At 39.1% G+C, this 27,323-nt stretch overlaps 1 protein-coding gene across 9 annotated transcripts in view; it reads right to left on the bottom strand.

The window, feature by feature from the left end:
• Positions 1 to 7,566: 7,566 nt before the first annotated feature.
• Positions 7,567 to 27,323, bottom strand: part of CNTNAP4 (contactin associated protein family member 4) — a 258,259-nt gene continuing 238,502 nt past the window's right edge. For 5 of the 9 annotated variants that reach the window (XM_028095590.2, XM_028095618.2, XM_028095608.2 and 2 more), the window contains 6 exons: positions 25,811 to 26,035; positions 24,085 to 24,218; positions 23,237 to 23,324; positions 12,455 to 12,673; positions 12,029 to 12,100; positions 7,567 to 7,760 (listed from right to left, as the gene is read on the bottom strand). In XM_028095590.2, coding sequence (XP_027951391.1) covers positions 7,567 to 7,760; positions 12,029 to 12,100; positions 12,455 to 12,673; positions 23,237 to 23,324; positions 24,085 to 24,218; positions 25,811 to 26,035 — 932 coding nt within the window. Of the gene's footprint in view, positions 7,761 to 12,028; positions 12,106 to 12,450; positions 12,674 to 23,236; positions 23,325 to 24,084; positions 24,219 to 25,810; positions 26,036 to 27,323 lie in introns of all 9 variants that reach the window. The other 4 variants (XM_088027152.1, XM_088027151.1, XM_088027153.1 and 1 more) reach the window with 2 other exon arrangements.

Here is a 27,323-nt window from a genome sequence, read left to right as displayed (position 1 = left end):
CTTTGCTGTAATGTGGATCTTTGGCTGATGCAGTGTTTTGTGGGCGGCTATATCAGGGGTAATTGTCCCTGACTGGTGGTAAGAGAGAGTCACTGTCACACTTTAGGGACAAGGAGGAATATGTTTGGCAAGTAGATACTCCTTTGACCAATTTTAATGGTAAATGCAAAAGAGCAGCAGCTATAGCTTGAGGGGTCACGGGAGACAAGACAAGGGTTCAAACTCTCTGCAGGGCCGTTAGCCGGACTGATTGGAGCCCGGCCTGGGCAGCGGGGGAGGGGGAGAATGAGCACCCGCCGCAGCCCAGAGACCCCCTGCAGGGGCAGGGTCTGTGGTCTGTTCCATCCTCCTTCCTCATGTATGTTTCCCAGGAAGTGAGGCTCACCAGCAGTGTGAACCCTCAGGGGTGCTGAGCTGGGCCACCCAGATCCCTGCTGCAGGACTGAAGGGTTTATTTCCCCCAGGCACTGAGCAGTTTTTGTCCTCCTCTACAAGCTGCTGAAGCTGAAGAGAGCTGTTTGTCCAAGTTCATGCCCACTTCACTGGGCAGTCAACATCCAATGCCTGGTTGATACAAGAGTATAAATACCCAGGCCCTCACTCCCACTCGGGACATCTTTAAGGGGCCCTAGCAGCGGGGTTGGCTGCACGCTTGGGTGACTGCCCCGCAGCCCAGCTTCTCCATCAGCCCCATCCTGCCCTGTCCCCTCTGCACCCCACAAATGTTGTTCCGGATAGTACCCCCGATAAATGTCCTCCATGATAACTGCTATCTCCGAGTTTACCTCCCAGGGAACCCAGTTTGCTACAGCATGTGATTAAAAAGTGGAGACAGCTCCCAAGAGGCAGCTAAAGGAGCCAAAGGTGACCAGGAGGGGATATGGCAACACAGAACTGTTTTTCCTTGTAAGATTTCTTATGCTGGTTTCATTTTTAAAATATATTCATGTATTTTTTTAAAAAAAACTTAAATATGTTATAAATAGGGAAAATAGGGGCACCTGGGCGGCTCACTCGTTAAGCGTCTGCCTTCGGCTCAGGTCATGGTCCCAGGGTCCTGGGATCGAGCCCCCCCGTCGGGCTCCCTGCTCAGTGGGAGGCCTGCTTCTCCCTCTCCCACTCCCCCTGCTTGTGTTCCCTCTCTCGCTGTGTCTCTCTCTGTCAAATAAATAAATAAAATCTTTAAAAATAAATAAATAAATAAATAAATAAGTAGGGAAAAGAAGGAAAAAACAACTGCATTGGCGAAGCCATTACAATCATGGGTCAGGTTGTTTTCCATTCCATCCATTTTCATTTGCAAATCTTCAAAACCAGCCCCCAGGGAAGCTACTGCCACACCAAACGTCCAACTCTTTTACTAAATTATATGCAAACTGTTTCATATTCCCTTTCTCATTTTGTATTCCTTCTTGTACGCATACATGTGCTCATTTGCACATGTCCCCAACACAGAGTGGGCTTCTATTCTCTTTCTTCCCTGTTACCACTCTCCATCACCCAAAACTTTGGGAAAATAAAAGAACTGCCAGGACATTCTGAAGGTTTCTGGTAGATTCATAATGTAGTTGACACAGGACTGGAAAGCCAATCAACTGAACATAGGTTGATATGAGTTGGGTTTATGGCATCTGTTTCTTCATTATAAGGAAAATATTTGGTGACTCAATCTGTCAGATCTAACTCATATTGTGTATTTCACAAAGACTACATAAAAATGCTCCAGTTATAATTATCTCTCCTGGAGTCCAGCGCCATCAACTTAATACAAATTTTTTAAAGAAAACCAAATCTGACCTATCAGATAAAGGTTTATGTTCATTTTAAAGGACACCGGAAATATTAGAACTCTATCATTCTGGTCAAAAAGGACACCAAGATCCTTCCAATTTTCTACACCACTAGATAACTGTCAAAACTCCAGGTCTTGGAAGTACCAAGATCAGCAACATGTGGAGTAAAAAGGAATTCTAGTCACAGCTTCACCATTTTCACATTGCTACATATCCCTTTGGGGACATCACCTCATTTATCTGCATCTTAGACATTTCATTGGTAAAACTGAGCGGTCTGCACTAATAGATATTATTATATAATAACAAATCAGTGCTTTCCAGTTGCATAATGGACACTGTTCCAAGATTCCGTTATATAGGAAGGATGATACCAGCTAATGAAAGATGATTTTGTGAAAATTTTATAAAAGGAAACCTCATTTAGAATGGAGTCAGCAGGCGGGGGGGGGGGGGGGGGGGCGCCTGGGTGGCTCAGTCGTTACGCGTCTGCCTTCGGCTCAGGTCATGAGCCCAGGGTCCTGGGATCGAGCCCCGCACCGGGCTCCCTGCTCAGCGGAAAGCCCGCTTCTCCCTCTCCCACTCCCCCTGCCTGCGCTCCCTCTCTCGCTGTGTCCTTCGCTGTCAAATAAATAAATAAATAAATAAATAAAATCTTAAAAAAAATGGAGTGAGGGAGGGTAACAGGGGGAGCCCTGAAGTCCTATCACCCAAGTGCAGACCCAATAGGAAAAGACCACCTCGCACTGGAAATCACTACCCCATCAGAAGGAAGGGCTTTCCTCCTCCCCTACCCGGCAACAGCCCAGCCAATGAGAGACAGTCACAGCTCAGCCAATGAAAAGCCACTCCACAGCATCCTCCCCACCCCTTTGTTCAGCCAACTTGCCTGTGATTTTGCCATAGGCTCTTTTTTTAATTTTTTAAAATAATTTTTTATTGTTATGTTAATCACCATACATTACATCATTAGTTTTTGATGTAGTGTTCCATGATTCATTGTTTGTGCATAACACCCAGTGCTCCACGCAGAACGTGCCCTCTTTAATACCCATCACCAGGCTAACTCATGCCCCCACCCACCTCCCCTCTAGAACCCTCAGTTTGTTTTTCAGAGTCCATCGTCTCTCATGGTTCATCTCCCCCTCTGACTTACTCCCCTTCATTCTTCCCCTCCTGCTATCTTCTTCTTCTTTTTTTTTCTTAACATATATTGCATTATTTGTTTCAGAAGTACAGATCCGTGATTCATCAGTCATGCACAATTCACAGTGCTCACCATAGCACATACCCTCTCCAATGTCTATCACCCAGCCACCCAATCCCTCCCACCCCCCACAACTCCAGCAACCCTCAGTTTGTTTCCTGAGATTAAGAATTCCTCGTATCAGTGAGGTCATATGGTACATGTCATTCTCTGATTGACTTATTTCACTCAGCATAACACCCTCCAGTTCCATCCACGTCATTGCAAATGGCAAAATACTAGCCAATAGGATCCAACAGTACATTAAAAGGATTATTCACCATGACCAAGTGGGATTTATCCCTGGGCTGCAAGGTTGGTTCAACATCCGCAAATCAATCAACGTGATACAATACATTAACAAAAGAAAGAACAAGAATCATAGGATCCTCTCAATAGATGCAGAAAAAGCATTTGACAAAGTCCAGCATCCTTTCTTGATCAAAACTCTTCAGAGTATAGGGATAGAGGGTACATACCTCAATATCATAAAAGCCATCTACGAAAAACCTACAGCAAATATCATTCTCAATGGTCAGGAACGCGGCAGGGATGTCCACTCTCACCACTGCTATTCAACATAGTATTAGAAGTCCTAGCCACAGCAATCAGACAACAAAAAGAAATCAAAGGCATCCAAATCGGCAAAGAGGAAGTCAAACTCTCACTCTTTGCAGAGGATATGATACTGTATGTGGAAAACCCAAAAGACTCCACCCCAAAACTGCTAGAACTCATACAGGAATTCAGTCAAGTAGCAGGCTATAAAATCAATGCACAGAAATCAGTGGCATTCCTATACACCAACAAGACAGAAGAGAGACGAATCAAGGAGTTGATCCCATTTACAATTGCACCCAAAACCATAAGATACCTAGGAATAAATCTAACCAAAGAGGCAAAGGATCTGTACTCAGAAAACTCTAAAATACTCATGAAAGAAATTGAAGAAGACACAAAGAAATGGAAAAACGTTCCATGCTCATGGATTGGAAGAACAAACATTGTGAAGATGTCAGCGCTACCTAGAGCAATCTACACATTCAATGCAATCCCCATCAAAATACCATCCACCTTTTTCAAAGAAATGGAACAAAGAATCCTAAAATTTGTATGGAACCTTCAGAAGAGACCCCGAATAGCCAGAGGAATATTGAAAAAGAAAAGCAAAGCTGGCGGCATCACAATTCCGGACTTCCAGCTCTATTACAAAGCTGTCATCATCAAGACAGTATGGTACTGGCACAAAAACAGACACATAGATCAATGGAACAGAATCGAGAGCCCAGAAATGGACCCTCAACTCTATGGTCAACTCATCTTTGACAAAGCAGGAAAGAATGTCCAATGGCAAAAAGACAGTCTCTTCCACAAATGGTGTTGGGAAAATTGGACAGCCACATGCAGAAGAATGAAACTGGACCATTTCCTTACACCACACACAAAAATAGACTCCAAATGGTTGAAAGACCTAAACGTGAGACAGGAGTCCATCAAAATCCTAAAGGAGAACACAGGCAGCAACCTCTTAGACCTCAGCCACAGCAACTTCTTCCTAGAAACATTGCCATAGGCTCTTGTCCCAGATTACATTTCTCTGCTCTCCCTGAATAAGCCCACTTTTGCTTGTAAAATAACAGAATTTTATTTTTTACCAATAACCAATTTTAAATAATTGGCTTCTGTTTGGTTGGCTGTCTGTTGCTTTTCCTTGTTTACCTTATTGTCTAAAGAATTAAATGTGTTTCAAAGAGTGACACTTAGGAAAGGATTTTTTAAAAAATGAAGCTATTTCCTAGAGTGGACAAGGGCCACTTCGGTGACACAGCTCCCAGAAAATGAAGATGCCATTTCCCACAGATGACCCCCATTTCATAGAGGCAAGTCTTCAATGCCACATTAACTCCACTCTATTTGCATACTGTACATCTGAATTTAATGAGATTTGGAAAGTTAGTCATCTCAAAAAGAGAATGTTAATTATAATTGCTTTCATTTGAAATTACAGATAAGAATTTTTTAAACTTTTATATTATAGAAGGGTACACTATATTCCTCCATATAATCCTGTGTATCAATATAGTGCTCACTGGCCAAGCTCTCTCTGCAGAAGTAGAAGGATATCACCAATTTAAATACACAAAACATTTCAACAAACAGTTGCTGACAAAATATTGTCTCTGGCAAAACTTTAAACGTAGTTTAACTGCCTTTACTTGTTATAATCAATAAACATGTTTCTAATTTTTTTTCTGTCATTTTTGCATCCACTTAAAAGGAAAATGCATGACAAATGCAGTTTTTGTTAATAATTCATAATAATCACAGGATGTACCAAAAGGCTTAAAAAACAGACCACCAGTAAAGAAGGTGAACATCTACACATCTTTTTACTGTTTTAAGAAAATGAAAATTCAGTATAATTCCCTCATTTTAAACTTTTATACAACATCTCTTAAAATATATTCTGCATTTTACTTCAAAAATGCATTTTATTAAGAAAAAAAAAAGGAATAGATTACAAATCAGGATATGAAAATCATGACATATGATGAATCAATGCATTTTGATGCCATAATGCTGCAGTTTCTAGCAGTGCGGACCACACAGAACCATGAGGCGTCACCATCTATAAACCTGTCTACATTCCCAACGAGGTTAATGCGGCTACTAAATCACATGAACACTTGCAATAGATTCAGAGCTGTTATTATGCTTGTATTCAGCTTTGCATCAAATAAAAACTACCGTTTCTGTGTTCAATCCTTCAAGTCTTTCAATTAAAAAAAAAAGTATGCATTTATCAACATAGATCCTTCATAAGCTACTATGTTAATTCATATCCCAAGATTTAGTCAGGCATTTACAGAAACAGTAAAATGGTTATAGAGCTACGGGAAAGACAGGCAGGTTAAGAAGGAAAATATGATGCTTAACTTATGTATTTCCAAACTGTTCTGGTGTGAACAAATGAAGGAATCCAATTTTTCCTTGCCAGGCACCTGGAATGTGTGAGCATAAAGAGCAAAGTGCCTTTATTATATAATTGGCTTATGAAATTTCAAGATAACTACATGCATGCATCTTGTTTGCTTTGCCTCAAAATCCATTATTTTAACAAGTTTCATAAGGTTACTGATAATTCTCTGATCTCTTGGTATGTATACACACCCTAATCAGAATGTACTAGTTAGTAGGTTATATTGATTTCTGGTATTTTTTAAGAAATTACCCCATCACCATAAATGAGACATGACAGAATGGCAGACTTAGCACAGATCAGAGAATATGCCATCACCCCTTAGAGTGAGCATCCTTTAACTACCCCACTGGCTTTGGTGAAAGGAGGCATAATTGCAGCTTCTATTTCAAAAAGTCTGTCCTGGAGGTCAGTGCATGGAAAAATGTATGCCTGAAGGGGTATATGTTTTAGAATGGGGAACGGAGCTCTCTACCTCAAATTGTCCCTTTTTCTTTTTAATACATCAGGAATGTGCTCCATGGACTATAGTCAAGGGAGATCAAAGAAAATTTGGTGACAAGCTTTAGAAAAACAGAAGTACAAACCTATTTAAAAAAAAAATAACTGGCATAAGGCTCGGGGAAAGTATTCTCAAAAGTACGTTTCATACGAGACATTACAGTTGTAAATAAAAATAATTTTTTTGGCATTGTTAAGAACTGTGTTTTTTATATCAACAAGCTTAGCAGTTGCAAACACTTCACAGTCTTGGGGAAATTGGCATTTATCCAGCGTCTTCCCTACTGCCACCACCAAACACGGAGAGCAGATGATGAGAAATTTAAAAGGCAGGACATCACACACTGGACAACCAATGCACTCTCTGAGTCTTGTCACATATGGATTTTACATTCAGAGCTAAAGTCTGACACTCAAAACCTAATACGTTCAAAATCATTAAGAAGAGTCAAATAGAAAAAGAGCAATACGATCAAACCAACAACAACAAAACATCTTTCAAGACTATTGATAAACTGTATTGAATGTGATACAGAGAAAGGCAAAGGGTTGATATATTTTTGGCCACTGAAGATGCAAACACCAGCCAAACAGGATCTGAGAAGCATTACCAGGTCTATGAATAACACTGGAGGGACACTAAAACAAACACAGAGCATGTTCTCAAAAAAAGCAAGTCATTATCATCCAATTTTGATTTTTTACCTCTAACAAAAGTGATGTATCACATGGTTGAGAGACCAGGGCTACAGTTTTCACATTCAAAAACCGTAGTCATCAAGCGAGTCAAATTTCCATTCTAGATCCTATCAGAACAGTTGGGAATTAAGAGCAATATCGAATTCCTTGTTCTCTAGAACGACTGCTATGGGAAATACGTCACCGGATGAGGCCTCCCGCAGCCATCTCGAGTCTGGATACAGGAAGATGGCAGCGCTGAAAATCCGTTGCCTGTACATTCAGTGTAAGAACATTTTTTTGTCCATTGAGAGCCCCTGGCTATTAAAGCAGACTGTCGGAATTGCAAGTTAAATCACAGCCGCCAATCAGAAGAAGTACTCTTTCTGATTTTCATTGACTGCACTTTGTATATTAAGCTCACTTTTCAAAACAGCCTCAGCACCGTCTACATTCTCTGACCTTTTTGCCTCATTTCTTTTGTATAACCTTTTCTGCTGATAAATGCGAACAGCTATGGCAGTGATGCAGAGCAAGATAAAGACCACGGCAGCTATCAAACCTAGAGAGAGGGGAGAAACAATGCGAAATCAGAATTGTTGTCCAAATGGAGGCCCGCTGACTTCACTGTCTAGTAAGTCAGAATAAAATTATTTTCCACATAAATCGAGCATCTGGTATCTATAAATTAAAAAAATATCCAAACCTCAAGTATTTCTGGATCAGGTGGCATCATAATACATTGCGTTTGTTTCTGAGTTCTATCAGCCCGGTAGGTTCGCCTCCATTTACTCTGCACGCATATTATACTGGATTTATTCAGTGCATTTCCATTTATCTTTTTAAAGAATTTTTTAGTGCATTTTACATTAAACACAAGATGTTACCAACACGTCTCTAAGACCATGTGATCACTGCGTATTTATACACAAATTTTAATTATTTTAAAATTATAGACAGTAGTAAGATGGTAAAATGATTAAATGTGTCTTTGTACTTAAATATTTAAACAGTGTCATTCAGTTGATTCGCAATAGTTCGTTATACTGCTGAAGAGGAGGGCAGGATACACGCATCTGAATAATCCTGACTAGTGAAATATATTCATACAGATAATATAGATTATTTCGCTTATTTCTATATGAGGAATACTGATATTCTGAAACATTGTAAACGTTGTAAAGGTTGTAAATAAAAGACTGAAATACCACAATTGTTAACTATGCCCATATATGGGTATCAACCTTGGCATTACATTGGGCCAGAAGTTCTTCGAAGCGTGATCTGTGAGTCCCTTTTGGGTCCCAGGACACTTTGAGGAGGTCCACGGGGTCAAAGCTATTTTCATAATAATTCTAAGATGCCTTTTCCATTCTGTTGACATACCCACTGCTAATGTAAAACAAGCCTGGGTAAAATTCCTGGTACCTTAGCACAAATCAAGGCAAGGCTACCAAACTGTAACAGCGGTCACTGAATTCATTATTACACTGCCAGGCAACCCCAGAGAAAAAGAAAAAAGCTAGCTTCACTTAAGAGTGCCCTCGATGAAGCACTAAAAATTACTTATTTTATGAAATCTTGACCCTTGGCTACATGCCTTTTTAACATTTTGGGTGATGAAATGGAAAGTACTTGGGGTGTATCTCCAAGTACAATGGCTGTCCCCAGGAAAAGCATTTGTGTTAAAAGCTGTCTTGTGAGCTCAACTAGTCACTTTTGGCTTCATGGAACACCACTTTTGTTTGAAAGAATGACTGACAAACCATGGTTGTTTTGACTCAGATATTCGACAGATACTTTCTCTGAAATGAGTGAAGTGAGTCCGTCACTTCAAGAAAAAATAGCTGACAATATATGTCACCAGTGATAAAAGTCAAGCTTTCAAATGAAAAACAGAATTTGGAAAACTACTGCCTGTCACCATGAGTTTGAGAGTTTCCTAATACTTACACTTTTCTGATGAAAACAGTGTAGGTATTAACTGATGGAGTTGTTTTTAGACAAAAATAGGTACAGTGAAAACAGCAAGGTGGATCACCTGTCATATTGTAAAGCCAGGATTCTTCCTTCCAGTCTCAATTAGGTGCATAACTCTAACGGAGTCCACCAAGCCAACACACTGAATCATTATCACCAGAAACTGTGATTTCTCACCAATCACAGTGGATTCCTAAGCATATGATTTAATGGACGGATTCATTACAGCAAATCATAATACTGCCAATGGCCGAGCCGATTTTTGGCTGGGTCAAACTTACCTGAGAAGGACAGCAATTATTCTTTTCTCATAAATCTAATATAAACGTGGCAATCAAATACTGCACTTGAAATCTAAAAAATTCACTACATATCCACTATTAGTTATATTAGTAAGTAATAATTTTATTCGGAGTATCTAATTGTTGTTATATGTTTTGCCTCTCAGCAGTTGAGTTGCTATAAATATTTCTATTGTCTGGCATCTTGTTATAGGCCTCTTGTATCAAGAGAGACATTCTGAATAATTTCAATGTGAAAAACTGATGAAGTCTATTATAGAGAGCAGGCTACAGCAATTATAAAATAAACATCAACATTACAGTGGCCGAGACAAGATACCCAGACAGTCATAATCGTGAATGGACTCTGGAACTACTTTGTTCCATGTATGTGATTTATCTCCTTTAATTTGGGGGAAGGTATTATGTCAGGATTTGTCATGTCCAAGGAAACCTTGATCTAACCTGTTATACAAAAAAAAAAAAAAAAAACCACTACATAAAATATGGCCAACCACTGTGCTCTATGACATTGCCATCTGAGGCTCTGTCTGAATGTGTTTTTATGAAGATACTGTGTAGCTTTCTCTTTGTCTAAATCTCACCATCCTTATCTGCATAGCCTGGCCAGAAATTCTCTATAATATCTGGGTCACCAGTTTTAAATGTCTTATAAACAATTTTCCCATCTTACATTATACAGTGTTTGTAAGTGAAGAGAAAGATCACCTACAATATAGAACATAGGGCAATTAGCCAATTTGGAGAAATTTTAAATGGATTAATTATTGCTACACAGTGGGTGCAATTTACGAGTAACTAGACAACGGGTGAAAAATTATACTACGATGCTACCAGATGGAGAAACTCCCCAGAGGATGATATTCTGTGATTTAGCAGATAAATCGCATGTGGTCCCAGACAAGGCCTTCGGAGCTTAAACAGCCATGCCCAGCTGCTTTGCTTCTGATGCTCAGTCTCTGCAATGCCCAAAAGCAGACGCCACTGGATTCCTAGACACTCAATCCCTGGGCTGCAAATTTTCCACCCTGTCTTTGTCCGCGCTCTGCGTCTGAGCCAAGCGAGATTCCACAGGTGACTCATAACTCGTTCCTGTTCCAGAGTAATGTAGAATGACTTATCAACACACCCCTCCGTTAGTCTGTAAATCTTCTCAATGATCTCTGCCCAAAGCAACAGTATTCTAAAGATTAAATACTCCGCTCTAACATTGGCTTGACTGTCCAATCACTCTCTACGTATATCTACCTTTGTGTCTTTATCCCCCTATCTCTATACCTAGTTAAGTGTATAAACGAAGCTCCATTATGAGACTGCAACAATCTGTTTGACAAGGAATCCCAGTTTAAAATGTGAAGCGCATTAAATGCTAGAGCTTTAGATGAGGTTTTACCATATAATGTATTAATAATAATATATTCATGTGTTTCTTTTAGACATGCAGTTATTCAGCTATTAACTACTCTTCTAGCAGGTCTTACTATTGTTTATTTTTTGCTTGTTATATGACTAAATGGGAATTCTATCTTGGGTATCTTTAATTTATACACCATTAGTTTGCTAAAAGAAAAATACCTGAAATAGCAATGGGAATGTTAATATCCTCACAAAGATTTGACTAGTACTATTGTCCGTCTCAGTAAAATCCCAACTTCTAAAAGGAAGTTGATGTCTGGATGAGTAAAGGTACAAAAAACAGAACAAATGGATCAGGTACAAAGCCCACAAAAACTGCCCAAGTAAAAGAGTAATCACATTATCTGGCAGTGTAATAAAATAACTTCACTTTTTATGTCCTTATCCTACGCAGAGTGCGGAGAAAAGATGAGCCACTTAGCATTTCCATTATCTGATTAATAACCTTCTTAAGACCATTGATCAGGAAGAAGACGGTATATTTGGGGGGTTGGTTTTAAATAAATTATGTCTCAGAGAATATGCTGTTTCATTGCCAGGAAGATATACTTAAATTTTTTTGTGTTAATTCTGCAATTTAAAAATAACTATGAATCACTTTTATTCCATTAGCCTAATATTTGACAAAAATGCAACTAAAAATGTAATATTCATTGATGTGAGCACCTAAACCATGGAAATATCCATTTTATTGAGCATGACCACGACATAAAATATAAGTTTTTCCTGCTTTTTACATAAACTCTTGCAGAAGCAGTACAACAAAGTCCAAGAAGCCAATAAAAATCATATTGCTTCCTCAAGTATATTCAGATTTCCCTAGGGATTGTAGAAGGCCACTTTCAAGCTAAATGATAACTCATTTTTACACAGTTTAGCAACTATTCCTTGAGTGTGGTGCCTTGGTGAAATTATCCATTATTTATACTGAAAATCTTCAAGGAATTCGGGAACTCAAGAAGACTCTAAAAGGCAATCCAGTATAAATAATAAACCACTCCCGTTGACCTCAGGCCTCAGTGCCTAACCATGGGGATGTGTGTGGATTCTTCATGGTTTCTCTGATGCTCAATATTCGCCACTCCTAGTAATGACAAGTACCAAAGAAGAGCCCATCCATGCTTTCTGTTACCTCCAATCACTGCAGAGTCACTTCTAATTGCATTAGCGAGGGGTTCTCTGTCATCTCTTGTTCCCGAATGATCTGCAGGGAAAGAATAAAAAAGGGGGGAAGGGAGTGATATAGCCAATCAAAAAGAAGAAATTTTGAAAAAAAAAAAAAAGTCTTAAAACATTTTAAACCAGAGCAGAATTATGGAGGTCAACGTGGAATCCCTGTTGACAACTTTTTTGAAGCTCAGCAGTGTCAACTGCAGGGGCACACATGAATAAGGCACTGAGAATCTAGAGAAGAAATGGGAAAGAGAATTGGACGTCAACCAACAAAGCCAATTTTGAGAAGCCACCTCGAGGACCCACTGCCACAGCGGCATCAGAAGACTCAATACCCAGGGGACTAGTGTGTTCGTTACTGTGTAAAGGAGGGGCCACACACCACCTGCAAACGAGTGTGTCCTTTCTCTTGATGTGGCATCAGTACCACCCTGGGCCACACAGCTGGACTCTGTCACGTGTCCCGAGACGGTGATGGGGGCCGGGTGGCTGGGCTGCAGCGCGGCCTTCAGAGGGGCCACGTGGCTGAGCTGCACAGCAGAGAGACAGCCCAGGAAGCCCTGTGCGCCCGCCAGTGCTGTCTCCTGGTCTGTATCACTGTGTTCTGTGAACCCAAAGAAACATCGAAATGTTAACGATTGTGCAAGAGCAAACAGGAGGCAAGGCTACAGACGGAATGTTCCCAGTCTGGTAATACAACAGCAAATATACATACAGTAGACTAAATTCCCCTTTGTCAGTCTTTATTCAAAGAGTCGGATCCAGTAAGTCTCTCCGTGACTACTGGTGAGCCTCTCCAGGTTAATGAAGGCAGGTTTTTAAGGATGGCTAATTTAATATCATGGGGTGAACTCTGGAAGTGATTGAAGCCTCCCTAAGAATGGGCCAGGTCTGGAACTGATGAGGGTTCATGAGATGGTAAACTGAAACACAGATGATTAACATGATTTGTGATAGGGCTTGGAGTAAGAGATTCAAGTGCTTCCCAATTTGGAAATGAATTCAGCTCAGCTTGTGAGACGTAAGTCATGAAAAGCACAGAAGCTAGAGGGAAAATTGAGCTTCTGGAGTGCCCTTATCTATTGCCCAGCCAGCCGACAGTCGGGCCAACAGCTTTCTGGTACTCTGCGACCCCATCACGCAGGGGGATGATGTTGAGATGTGGTGGAGGCTACCCCCCAGAGTTGCCCTAATGACTCATGCACAGCAGTGAAAACATTCATACCTCACAGCCTTTTCTCCCTCGTTCTCTGCCACCTGTCACTCAGACAGACACGTGTGCATCCCCGTCCCCTCTAGATAGAAAAACCCTCCCCCAGATCAATGGGAGTTTAGTTTATCTGCAACTATTGTGGCACAGAGACTGGCTTGAATGCCAGAATATTAATTTATGGTTTTACAGTGAAGAATATATTTACATTTTATGCTTGGCGAGGCTCAAATTGAAACAAGGGGAATTACCTGTAGAGTTTTAAAGTTCAAATGTTATCAGACTACAATGCATCCAATCCACCCAATGTGACCAGAAAATAGCAGGACTCCTCTCTCCTACTCTGCATATACAGGGACACAGACACGGTTTGCACTTTTGTCTCTTTTTGAAAAAAGAAAAAAAAAGGATAATAGGTATTAAGTATTTATTGGGTACTTATAATGCGCTTAGCACTGTTCTCAGGGATTTGCATGCTCGTGTTTGCAGCTCCCAGGAGCCAGGAGGGTCTGATGTTCGTGGTACAGGCGGGACACGTGGGGTCAGAACTGCAGTGACTGCCTGAGGCTGAGGAGCTGTGGGCATTCTGTGCGGGACTCAGGCTCCAAACCACAAGACTCCGCTATTCATGAACTGCTCTCTGACTGACACATTGTTTTCTTTCTTCTCTTCCTATCTTCTGCAGTGCCTCTTACTTATTTTGTTATTATTTCTTTGGCTTAAGAGCCGCTGGTCTTGAAGTGACTCTGGACAACTCAGCTCTGATTGAGCCAGTCTTGTTATATTAAGAATTCTGAAGAACGCCGTTTTGTTCCATTGTCATTCACACTTTATACCTAATGATGAAAACGCTGATTAAATGTTGAGTATCATGAATGTCATCCTCCAATCTGAAAATCAGAGCAATTACATTACTCCCCTGCGGTGGGAGATAGAGATACGGCACTCAGGCTCAGGCATTCTGCCTCAGAAGGCCATGTTCCGACCATCAGGCCACCCTGCCTCACTGCACAAAGATGGGCTTCCTGGACCCATAGGTGACCCTCAACCTCCAGCGTTATGCTGTTACATAGAAGCCATTCCGTCCATGTATAGAAAGCAAGAACGAACTTAGTCCCAACACAGAGCATTCGCTCACTTGAATGGATATACATTCAAACATATTTATGTTTAAAAAGACAGCATTCTTGCTTTGGAGTTTTTTTACTTTAATAAGAAAGGAAAAGAAAACATACATTAATAGCAGCATAGCCAGGGCAGTGCTTTTCACATTTATTTTAAAATGTTAAAATCTTGATACAATTTCTATAGATTTTAAAAAAATCTTATCTTTTGAACCAAAAAAAATGTAAATAGGTAAGATTCACTTCTCTGGTACAAATCTAATAGGAGGTGAATTTTATTTTATTTTTTTTTACAGATTTGTTTATTTGAGAGAGAGAAAGAGCTAGCAGGGTAAGGGGCCGAGGGAGAGAACATCCAAGCAGATTCCCACTGAGCATGGAGCCCAACGATGCGGGGCTTGATCTCACGACCCATGAGATCAGGACCTGAGCCGAAACTAAGAGTTGGGTGCTTAACCGACTGAGCCACCCAGGCGCCCCGAGATGAATTTTAAAGACTACACCTTCAAGTCCAAAACTTGAATATTACAAATTACTGTATAAAAGACTTTAAATTCTAAAACTTAAAGTGGGCAGTTAATCAATTAATATTTGTTTTAAGAGCTACTGATACAGGAAATAAATTCCCTGCATATCAGGCATCTCACATTCTAGCAGCAGAGACAGAAAATAAACATAGAGACAGGAACTAATGAAAATTTTGAAGAGTGGTAATGTTCTGAAGAAATGACTTAGAAAGTGTGATGGAGTGTGTCTGGAACAGAAATTTATCTTGATGGGTTAGGTGAGTTTTGTGTGTCTATTTTAAGGTTGACTCGTCATAGTCCTGTTCCCTTAGTAGTCTGTAGATATTATTCCAGCATCTTCTCGCTCTATTACTTCTTTCTCAAATTTTGTGAGATTCTCTGTGATTCAGGAATTTTGCATAGAACATGCTGGGCCCTTTTCATCTGGAGACACAAGTTTTTTCTTTAGCCTGGAAAATTTCATACATTGTGCACACAACTATTGCTTCACCTTCATATTTTTGTAAAGATTTATTTTACAGAGAATGAGAGAGAGAGAGAATGAGCAGGAGGGGCTTGGGCGGGGGGAGAATCCTCAGGCAGGCTCCCCACTGAGCACGGAGCCTGATGCAGGGCTCAATCTCACAACCCCAAGATCACTACCTGAGCTGAAACCAAGAGTTGGGTGCTTAACCGACTGAGCCACCAGGGGTCCCTTTCACTTCTAAATTTTTTATCCTCTTGGTCTGCTGATTATTCACACGGGGTCTCCTCTGCATATTCTTTAAGCTATTTTACTTTTCCCACCTGATTTTTATATTTTAGGACTTAATTTTATGTGAGTCAAGTCCTTCATTCACTTGATCTTCTACGTGATGAATTCAAGTTTCAACAAAGATCACTCTTTCCTGCTACTGACATTTTTGGTCTGGAACAATCATACTTTTTAGTTCCTCAAGGTCTTTTGGTTGCTTTGCTAAAAGCAAGTGCTCTTACTAAGTTTCAACAGGATGGTATCCGTTTCCCTGAAGAGGCTTACTGTGATAGGGAATGATTCTGGTGGCTTCGTTTCTTCCCCCTTTTTATTGTTAAATCTTCTTCTTTTTTTTTTTTTTTTTGTCATTGAATCTTCTTAAGAATGGAGTTGTTTTTCTCATCTGCTGGGTGCTTTTCAGTCACTGATTTCCTTAGGTGGTAGACAATGTAGCTGCCCCACACCAGTGAGGACTCCAGACAGAGAGGACTCAAAACTTCAGGTCATCCTCAGCAAAATTCAGGAACCCCTCGAGTTTCAGGTTGCTCCCTTCTTTGGCAAAGAGGGGAAATGGGCATAGTGACGTTTTCAATACTGACCTCTCCCCATGGGCTCCAGAGATCTAGGCAAGCTAAGTATTTCCAAGTGGAGGGGAGGGATCTATGCAATTTAGGGTCTGCCCCCCAAGACTTTCCTAGGCTGGCCCCTGACTGTCTTCCAACCAGAGGGCAAGGAGGCCCCCACCACTTTCTTCACTGGCAACCTCCAGGCTCCCGCCTGCCTGCTGGGCTGGACCAACAACTCCTATTTTCAGGAGAGTCAATGGGTGGGAATTAGAATTAGGAGGGAAAGCACAGCACAGGGTTTTGCAGCCACCTCCCCAGAACGGAGTCCAAACAAAATGAACAGCTACACTATGTTGTTCATAAGCAAAGCTGGCCTTAGAAATACATAGCATTAGATATCTTGCTGGACATCGACAATTGTGCTAATAAAGCCAATGAGCAAAAATAGCTATCTTTCCTGTTATCTAACTCCTGAAATGCCAACACCATCTAAAGATTAGAACAGGGAGGGTGGAAGAATTGAAGACCAACGTCTCCTGCTTGACACAAATCCTGAGAGGACTCAATCATGTTTTGGATGTTTCTGGTTATAAAAACCCTTAACTGACTCAGATTTTTGGATAATCTCGCCTATTAAAAAATTAGCCCCAACTGTATTTTCCAACAAAGGGAATGACTTCTGCGTTGTTAAAGAAGAAACCTTTTAACAAAAGGCCTGCCAGAAAAATAGAGTACCAAGGAATTAAAATTTGTAGAAAGTGCCTTTCTATACCTGGGAAGAGGACTGTTTCTGGAAAGGGCATGAAGTAAATGGAAGAACAATCACAAGGAGGGCTTCACGGAATTTCTTGTAGCTCTCATTAACAAACAAACAAACAGAAAAACTCAGAAAACAAAACCAAATAGGTTGTCCATACCTAGGAAGAGGGGCCTTGTTTAAAAAGAATCTTAGTATCTTTAACCCATAAAGATAAGGATAAGAAGGCTTGCCAGAACATGGGGCAATAAATCAGAGGGGGAGCAGGGCTAACACCCAGCAGAGCATCTTTGTCATTACATGCAATTATGACCAGGATTCAATAAACAAGAGTTAGTGGAAAAGTAAAATGGCAAAGCAGTCAGCAAACACTACGTGGATAAGGAAGCAGGTTTTCATAAAAGGTATTTATTTGCCAACCAAACCTACGGCTCTGAGATATAACCTTGAAAATCTGATTAATACAGAAGCTATTTATAGTTAGATATTTCTGGGCGACCTGTACTTTTCTTTTGCTTTCAATGTAACCTGTCTTAAGTGTCACAAGACATTTACAAAATCAACAAGGTCCCTTAAATAATCTAATCAAACTATCTTATGTACCCCCTTGGCTTTGAAGCAGGTTTTACATAAACTAGCACTGAGATTGACGTTTGTTCCTACAGATCTTCTAAGAGATGGGTAGATACCCTCTTTCCTCTGACCACACACTTTATTTACATCTGGCCTAAATCTCCACTGCAGAAATTTGAGCTACTTTCTGGCTCTGCAGCCTCAGAAGAGATCAATGATCCCTATGGGTCATTGCCTCTAAATATACCAAAGCTACTGCTCAGCACAGACTGAGCGAAAAACATCTTCAGGCTTTTAGGAAACTCTTCTAACATAAAAACAATCCATAAACAGAACTCAGAACTTCATTTTACAATGAGTTTTGGATGTAAAAATGAACGTGACGCAGCCTATTAATTACGGAGGAATGTGAGCCAAGTCCGTCTGATGCAGCCTCGTTCTTCCCACACCGTGAGGGACCAACGGATTGCTGCTTGTCAGGGTCCCTGCACCATAACAGATTTGACATAAACAAGTAATAGATAGTAACTGTAAACTTCACTCAGCCTTTGAACAGTGACTTTTCAGTCATTCTACAATGGGTTAAATTATATCATTCAAGAGGTGAGCACATTTTTCCGTGAAAGGTTTGATGCAATCTCAAGATTATGTAATGGTCTTCACTGAGTTTCTTTTTTCATGTGTGGCATTGTGACCCAACAAAACCTAAATGAGTTAGCAAAGCAACTTCACACCTGCATAGTTCCTTTGATCAATTACACCTTAGAGAGATCTCTTCTTACATAATGTTCAAGTTAATAGTTCTCTTAGAGGAGCTGCTGAGAAATCATTCACTTCGGCACCAGTACTTCATACATGTGAACAACACACTTGACAGAGAAATGACATCAGACTGCCTGCCTTTTCGGAAGGAAGACTGGAAAAAAAATTGCTTCCTCTCTGTCTTCAAGTACTCATTTTTACAAAGGAAACGGACCATAGGAACAAATTTTTAACTCCCATCATCATTAACAAGCATTAGTAGCAGTTATCAAGCAAGGAGGGTAATTTTTAGGTAATAATATCAAATTGTACTAAGATGACATGGGAACCAGCTCTAACCCTCTATTATACTTAATAGACAACACTAGCAGAATTCACATTTAACTGCTCTTACTCTCACAGACCAGTCCCGCAGCTCATCACTAGGCTGGCCTGCCAGCATCTCTTTGCTTTGTGCCCAAAGCTCCTGTATGCACTCTCCTGCCAACCTCATTCTCTCTTCTCTTCCATCAATTCCTGCTCTTTAGTAAGGTCACTCATGCAACAGAGTAAGCCCCTGATAATGGCTTTATTTTTTTACTTATTCCTAGTGCAGGTACATTTTAAAGCATGTCAGTAATTAAAGAAATAAACAATTGCCTTCTCTTTTTTATTTTAGAAATTATTCTAGTTTTATCATGGTGCAAAGGTGTCTAGATTTGGCAGCTGATAAATACATAATTTGGGATTCATGACTTTTGCTTTTATCATTCAGTATTTTTTTTGAAGTGTAAGCAGAGCTCTGTTTTATAATGTTTGACTGCCAAATGAAAGCAATGAGGGTGATAGCGTTGTCAAAGGCGCAGACTCATCCTTCCTACCTGGAGCACAGCCTCATGATTTTTATGAGCCTCTGACAAAATCCCAATGTCTACCATACCATGTGCTCTATAATTAAAATCAGATAACACTCAGATAACACGTTTCAGCAACCCAAGTGTTCCTTGGGTTTGGGACGTCACACTTTGATCTATGCTCTTGTATCATGATGAGGAGAGAGGTGTCTTTAAGCTTCTAGGTATGGCCAGTTCATGTAGCTAATTCTCTGGAAACAATTAGAGCCTCCACAAGGATGAAGCCACTCTATGCATCAGAGATGGTCTATGACATTTTAATTGTTAAAATATTCAAAAATCCACTTGATGAAGAAAAAAAAATTCAGTAGATTTCTTACTGCTCTTGTTCTAAGCTGTACTTCTCTTTTAAAATTTGGTTTTAAAATAACCATTCTCTTAAGTGTCATTTCACAATATATTTACACAATCAGGACTTAGGTCATCTGATTTCTCCTCACCTCTAGGCACTGAAGTGAGTTTTACATAAAGGATTCCTGACACACTGGAAATTATTCCCCCAGCCCTTCAGCGGAGACCAGTTGTCCTCTCCTTGCTGACTACAGACATTATTTACATCTGGCCTAATCTCCACTGCAGTGATCTGAGCTACCTCCTGGCTCTGTGTCCTCAGAAGAGAGCAATAATCATTGTTCTTTAAAAAGATTTTATCTATTCATTTGGATGCGGGGCTCTATCCCAGGACCCTGGGATCATGACCTGAGCTCAAGGCAGATGCTTCACCGACTGAGTCACCCAGGCACCCCAGGAATAATCACTATTGATCAAGACCTCTAATATGCAAAAGCTACTACTCAGAGTAAGTGAAAATAATCATCCAGTTTTTACTAAAATAAATCAAAAATCTCTTATAACGTATAAAAGTATCTAGATACAGAATTCAGAGCATAATCTTACAGTGAGACATGAATATGAAGAGCAGATTTAATGTACTCTTGATCGTAGGAGGATCTGAACTAAGCTGCTTGGCTAAAACCACAGCTCCCAACTACTAATGATTATTATTGTCAAAGTTATTGAGTACTTAAATTAAATGTAATAGGGAGTTGGAGATGGTTTCCATGTTGTCATAATAGAGTTTGATATTATTTCAAAAATTCACCTTCCTTTTGTGTATCAGCTAGTAATGTTTGTTCACAGTGACAATAGTCCAAAATCATCTCCATAGTTCTTACTAAGTTTAAGAAATGAGTAATGGAGAAAGCTGAAAGAGGGAAAATATGTCCTCCTTTCTGGGTTTCCATCTAAAATGGAATATAGAATGGTCATATCCTTCAGTCTTTGGTTGAAAAGGCAGACAAATTACAACTCCAAAAAAAAAAAATGATTGATCAATGTTCATATTCTGTTCCCTTAAAAGAAATATTCAGAAATCATAAAATGATACAAATATTTTACTCATTTTTATTTGGAGGGTAATTTGGAACTATTTTATCTAATGTGACATAGGGCACATTATACTCAATTGGATACACAGGAACATTGTGTAGGACGATGATGTGTATGCCCACTAACATAAGCTCTGTGAGGGCAGATGCAATGTCCATCTTGCTGGATGGCATTCTCTGTGTACACAACAGGTGATCACAAAGTATGTGCTAAATGAATCTAAGCCAAAAGGGCTTCCAAATAGGAAAACCATATTTGATAAGCGTGGGGCCATGACAACATGCCTCGCAGACCTCCAACTAGAGGAGAGTAATTGACCAACAGCCCCAGCTGCCAGGCTCTGAAACCTATCTTTATCCTTGGGCCAAGGCCGTGCTTCCTGTGGGTGGTACCAGCGGTGGCTGATGACAGCAGGGAATTTCTAAGGTGGGCTCATTCTTGGGAAACAGGAGATTCTTCTGATGGCTGGCTGACTCAAGGGCTCCCCAAAGACTGCTCAACCCTTCTGAGGTTACACGGACTTCCAAGATACTTCTAACTTTTCCTCTCTCTCTCTCTCTCCCCCCTTCATTTGGAAGCAGAGTTGCATGGCCATCTGATGCCTCTGCCACTCTTGGCCAGTTCCCTCCCCACTTTCTTTTATGTAAGTGTTCCCCGAATAAAATCCTCACATGGTTAATTTTGTCTTGGCGACTGCTTTTTGGAGGACCCAGCCTAACATAATAAGAAACTCCAAGATTGAACAATTCTCTGGAAAATTAATAGCTCCATTTTAGCATCTATTTTACTATAAATTAATATACTATATTAAAATATAATTATATACTACATGTTTAATTGTAAATTCATATACCACACCAAATTTGACCATAAATTATTACTCTCCTTTCAATTACAAATGACTTGAATGGAGTATTAGTCCTTGGTCCTGGGTCAAGATCCTAACCTTAGATACACGCCCTATAAGTTCCTACCTATACTTTTAGGAGAATGAGTTGATTCAGACTATAAAGTTCATTGCTGAATCTGGACTTTAATCTTATTTTTCAGTATGAATGACATGCATTTTAATAATATGCTATTCTTAAATAAAAACATTAACATCTTTAATTCCCTACTAATCTCCCTCCTCATTTACAAAAAGGGAAACAAATATTTATATAATGAATGCTATTATTCTACTGTTTGATTAATACAATCCTCCTAATAGAATGCAGATAAGTTTCTCAATTGTTTTATAATATATTTAATATATTTCTACTCACAAAAGGTATTTTCATCAGTAAGCGTGGCATTAAATTTGAAGATTTTATTTCTTCAAAAATATGACTGTATTAACATTATGCATGACTGTTAAAATTTTCTATCTTGTATTTTACATTTCTATGTAATGCCTCATTTCAGACCCTGCTAGACTGAGGAACTCTTGAGATCAAGATTTGTTATATTTATTTTCTGTTTTTTTATTACTATAGTTGAATTTACATAATTTACATGATGAAACTCACTTGGAATTTTTCAGTTAAGCTTCCAAATATCTAACAAGTACTTTGCACATGTCCACTCTAGCATACTGAGAGAACATTGCAACTCATATTTCCCCTGTTTGCTTGGAGAATGAGAGCACACAATTTTGATGCTCATCATAGTCCTAGAAAACCTAGAAATATTTATAAATTTAACTATTAACCTTCTCAAGAACCAATATTTTGATCATTCACCCATGGGTTTAATCAAACATTCTCAGGATTCTGAGATTATGTTCAGGGAATGTATGGAATGATAAGTCAAGGTACAAACAGCTGAAGAGTCAAAAAATAAAAGATTCCATTTACTACCCGAGGCGAAATACTCCAGGTTAGTTTCAAATATCAAACGAGAGATGAACACCAGACTACAAGAGGTCCCCCACCCCACCAAATCATGTGAAATATCACTCCTCTTTATAATTTACTTATAACTAAAAAGAAAACCCTTTTAAAACATAGTACCCCTTTTCCCACTTAGTCCTTGTTGGCAAGTATAAAAAATGTACATATATTTGGATGTTAAATGGCAAGAAAATGTTTCTACTTGAGTGCTACTATCAGAAGTGCTTGGTGAATATAAATAATAATCATATGACATTTAACACTGGGTTCCAGCAAGAGTGGCAAGCCACTACCACCTTTCAACAAGGCAAACAGGATCCAAGCCAGAACCTAAAGCAGATTCACAAACCTTGAAAAAAAGCTATTGCTCTCCCCTCCCTTCTCTCTTAGGCCTAGTCCTGGTTTGATCATTAGATGACAACCTGTGTATTTGGCGGCTGATTGATACACAGTTTGTTATTTCTACTTTTACTGTTTGATATTTTTGAAGTGTGAGAACAAAATCATGTTTCATTACACAGAGACCACAGTGACATTACTATCAAAGGACCATGCTTGCTCAGCAGGAAGTCCCTGCACACGGTTACATAACCCCTGAGAAGGTATGGTTTCTGCCTTGATTATCACTCATTTCGTACTTAAAACAAAACAGGAGATTTCTTTTGGCATGATGAATTTGTGTGTGGCCTGTGTGCATGTTTGGAATATAACCCTTCTGATCTTTATGCGTCACGATTAGGGGAAGGTCGTGCCTTTACTTACCTAAAATCCTGCCCAGTACAAGAGACCTGACGGCACTGAATTCTGTACCTGATGACAGGTGGACTTGTCTCTTTGCATTCTCGTCAATCTATAGAATTGTTACATGAGGTGCAAACAGCCAGATGGATGCCATTTTGTTGGGAAGATGATAGAAAGCCAAGGAAGACAAAAGAAAATGATAAAACAGGCAACTGTTAGTATGGCCCCCAAGATTTAGAAAAACAAATTTTAAAGAGCCATTTACAAAGGTGAATGATATTTTCTAAACCTTCTATTCTACCCTCAGGTATCAGTGCACCCCACCTTCTATCCCCTTATATCATTTTAATTTTCTCCACTGTATGAGAAATTCAAAATTGGTAAAGCTAAAAAAAAAAAAAAGAAAAAGAAAAAGAAAGATACGAGTTATTTTCACCTTGATACCTTTACCTAGGTTGGTATTTTCACTTGAGTCATTCAGCTAAGACATTTTCCTCTATGTAGAGGGCCAAAACATTCGTGCTTTTCTTCAAAAGCTGGTAGAATGAGCAATTCCACTGGTTTCATGAAGTAGCAATACCCCTACTAGTAGTATGTACGATAAAATAGACAGCTTTCCCTCCTGAATGATGTAAAACAAACGAGGAAAGTCTGGCATTTTGGGTATCAAACAGTAATCATATCTTGGACAGAATCTTTATCCTTTCAAAAACTAGACCCCGTCTGGCAGTGTGTCGATGGTCTGTGCGAGAGCAGCCCTGGAAGGATGTCTTCAGTCTATTCATTATCATAATTCTGCCGACGGTCCTTCATGCTGGGGAATCGTTAACTGTAAGCACTGCTTCTGTTGAATGTATTATATATATTACCTCTACGAAGACCACGCCTTCTTCTCTGTTAATCTCTACGTGGTGAAGCTGCCCATCCGCCATGTTTTTGAAATCAAAGTTAACGACATCAGGTTCTTGGTATCTATTTAGCTTGTACCTGATCTGCAAACTTCCTAGAGTAGGGAAGAGAAGTTATATTTTTAGTTAAAATTGTAGTTTAAGAGCTACTTATAAAAACTCAGAGTACTCTTTTTAGCTATTAATTTCAGGTGGAAAATTCACAGTAGCTTATTGGATGTCTCCTTTCCTCATAATTCCTAGAAGTCAGCTTCTGTGTCAAACTGCCCTATTTTCAAGATCAAGACCACGCATGCTGCCAATAAGCAGTCTTTCCTGCAAATCTTTAATTTTCCCCCTAGAAGTCAAATATGCAGTGAAGCATAAGCAAATCTCTATACTAGTCTCTAACTTAAAAAAAAACACACCTAGTATACTGTTGTGGAATACTGCATTAACATGCTTCCACAATCTCACCTTTGAAAAAATACATCTGCCACTCTAAAATGCAGTTGACTAATGGAATTTTTATAAGCAAATATGGTTTTACTGAAGATGAAAAATATTTCCACGTGGTCACAGTCATAGACTTTGGAATGAAATCAGGATGAAATGAATGGTCTTTAGCCAAACTTACCATGAGAATTAATACTATTCACTTAGCTGCCTGCAAAGATGCCAATTTATTTCACAAGGTATCTTCAATTTAGCAAAGAAAATATCCTAATGTATAGATAAGCTTCAAGCTCAAAAGATACACAGGGAAGGTAAATATACTTATTAATCAATATTATTTTTATTTTAGTGTTCAGTGCCCTTGGGCCATATTTATTTGAGTTGAAATGATATATTCAAGTTTATAAATTTATTTTCCTCACTCAGATAATTTATCTATAGAATTTTTATCTTTAATCTGGATATAGGGAGGAGAAAAAACATCAGCAAGTGGTTTTCTGTGACAAGGTTTCTGTAACATACACATGTCCTAATCCACAAGCCATTGCTCTGTACCAGCATTTTCCATGACTATTTCATTGCTGACCATTAGAACCAACAGATTACTTTGGGGACCTTTTCCTATATATAATGGTAGGTTGTTAACATTCCCTCAAAACTTCTTTACTTTTAATTGAAGGAAATATTTACTATATACAAATAGGTATCTTCTTTCAAAATGACCCACAAAATTGATACTGATATTATATGAAATAGTAAAGAGCTTTTAGCAATAATACAATATGGTAAGTATTTTATATAAATAAAAAATTAACACTGAATGTAAAATTATCAAAGTTATAATAAGCTAAAGCTATCTTAATTTTAAGTAATCCTTTTAGGGCGCCTGGGTGGCTCAGTTGGTTGGGCAACTGCCTTCGGCTCAAGTCATGATCCTGGAGTCCCGGGATCGAGTCCCGCATCGGGCTCCCTGCTCAGCAGGGAGTCTGCTTCTCCCTCTGACCCTCTTCCCTCTTGTGCTCTCTATCTCTCATTCTCTCTCAAATAAATAAATAAAATCTTTAAAAAAAAAAAAAAAGTAATCCTTTTAGATTAAATTTATAGGATAGTCTTAAAAATATCGAATACAAAAAACAGGCACGCTTTTCTTCCTGTTCGTAGTTTGAGAGGCAAGAACATGAGAACTATCCATATTATTACTAATCTAATGTTCTAATTCAATTTTCTCTCTCTCTCATCTAAAAGCACTCACCATTTTTGGCAATGATAACTGAAAGGTATTCTTTATAAAAGGAGCTCACATAAAGCAGTAAGCTTGGTGCTTGTGTTGTTCGAAAGCTAAATTTGATCATTTCTCTGCTCAGTTTCATATCGCCATGAAATGAAGCAGCGTGGGAGCTGGAATTTTTACTTAAGGAATAATTTTCTTGAAAATTGTAAATCACAGATGAGCCAGATCCAAAATATGCAGAAATCTCTGGAATGATAAGACACATTTTATGTTAAAAAAATTAAGTACAAGGATCTTGTTTCAGGTATATTGATATTTTCTAATTAAATAACAAATTGTATAGATACAACAAATAGCCCCAAACCAGGACTAAATAACACAGGAAATTAATAGAGCTTTTATGACTGTCCTTGAAATGGCTTTATGTTAGAATTATATGTAATTAATTTGCTAGTTAACCTTGTAATTGAAAGCATAACGTCCCCCTCTCTGACTTCAGACACAAACCAGGTTTCTTGGCTTTTATCTCCCTTACCATCCATTTTCTTACTTAAATTTTTAGTCCCATCTATTATTTTGTAGCTAGGATGCACTAGTCTTCCTGCAATAGGAAGGAAGGAAGCTTGAGGGGTGTTCTTACCTTTCAGGATCAAGAGAAAGAAATGTTCTTTTTTGCCTAAACACTTTCCCCTATTTATTGTGCCCTATGAAAAGAAGCTTAAGTCCAGTGTTAATATAAGATGGGCAGCAGGGTTCTGTGTAGCAGTGATCAACATAAGGAACTATCCAGCCTCTTTTAGTTTTACAAAAGTGTAGTACTTTACTTATATGAGGTTAATATCCCAAATTCACACACACATGCATGTGCATGCACACACACACTACCTGTTTATTTATACATGTATGAAAATGAGGAGGACACTGGAGGAATGATTGGAGCTGGGTCCTTGGACTCTGCTTCTCTCCATTACTATAAAGGACTAGTTGTGGAACGTGAGTTGTAAATGACGCTCACCGGGTAATATAGCAACATCTGCATTCCCTTGGCACTTGAAGAGTGTTTTTATTTGCTTGTTTTATTATTTTTATTTCTGTAATACACTTTTTATATGCAATACAATACACAGATGCAGAGTAGCATTCTTGATTGCAGTTAGCAAGCTGAACTAGAAATCATTTAGACTCAGAAAGTAAAGACAAGTTCTTCAGAAGAGGTGCTCTTTGTTCTAACTTTATTTAGAACTCACGACCATGAGATCAAGACCCAGGCCAAGATCAAGAGTCGTCAGACACTAAACCCACTAAGCCACCCAGGAATCTCTTAACTTAAAATGTAAACAGCCTCCTAGAAGGATAGCAGTGGTGTGTGAGTTATTATCAAGGGGTTGACTTGAAATTATAACTTAGTTCTGATAAAGTGTAGATGACTTTTAACCCACTTTTCATGAAATAATCCCAAATGCTTTCTTTGCAAAGCAGGAGTTGCTTCAATTTGGAGGCAATTTTTGTTAGCCTCCTTCAGGAAAAAGGTTCA

This window comes from Eumetopias jubatus, unplaced genomic scaffold (genome assembly GCF_037043125.1).
Source record: "Eumetopias jubatus isolate StellerSeaLion01/CBP00866 unplaced genomic scaffold, mEumJub1_p1.0 scaffold_10, whole genome shotgun sequence".
In the NCBI taxonomy this organism is placed as follows: Eukaryota; Metazoa; Chordata; class Mammalia; order Carnivora; family Otariidae; genus Eumetopias; species Eumetopias jubatus.
This window is presented reverse-complemented; position numbering and strand designations above follow the sequence as displayed.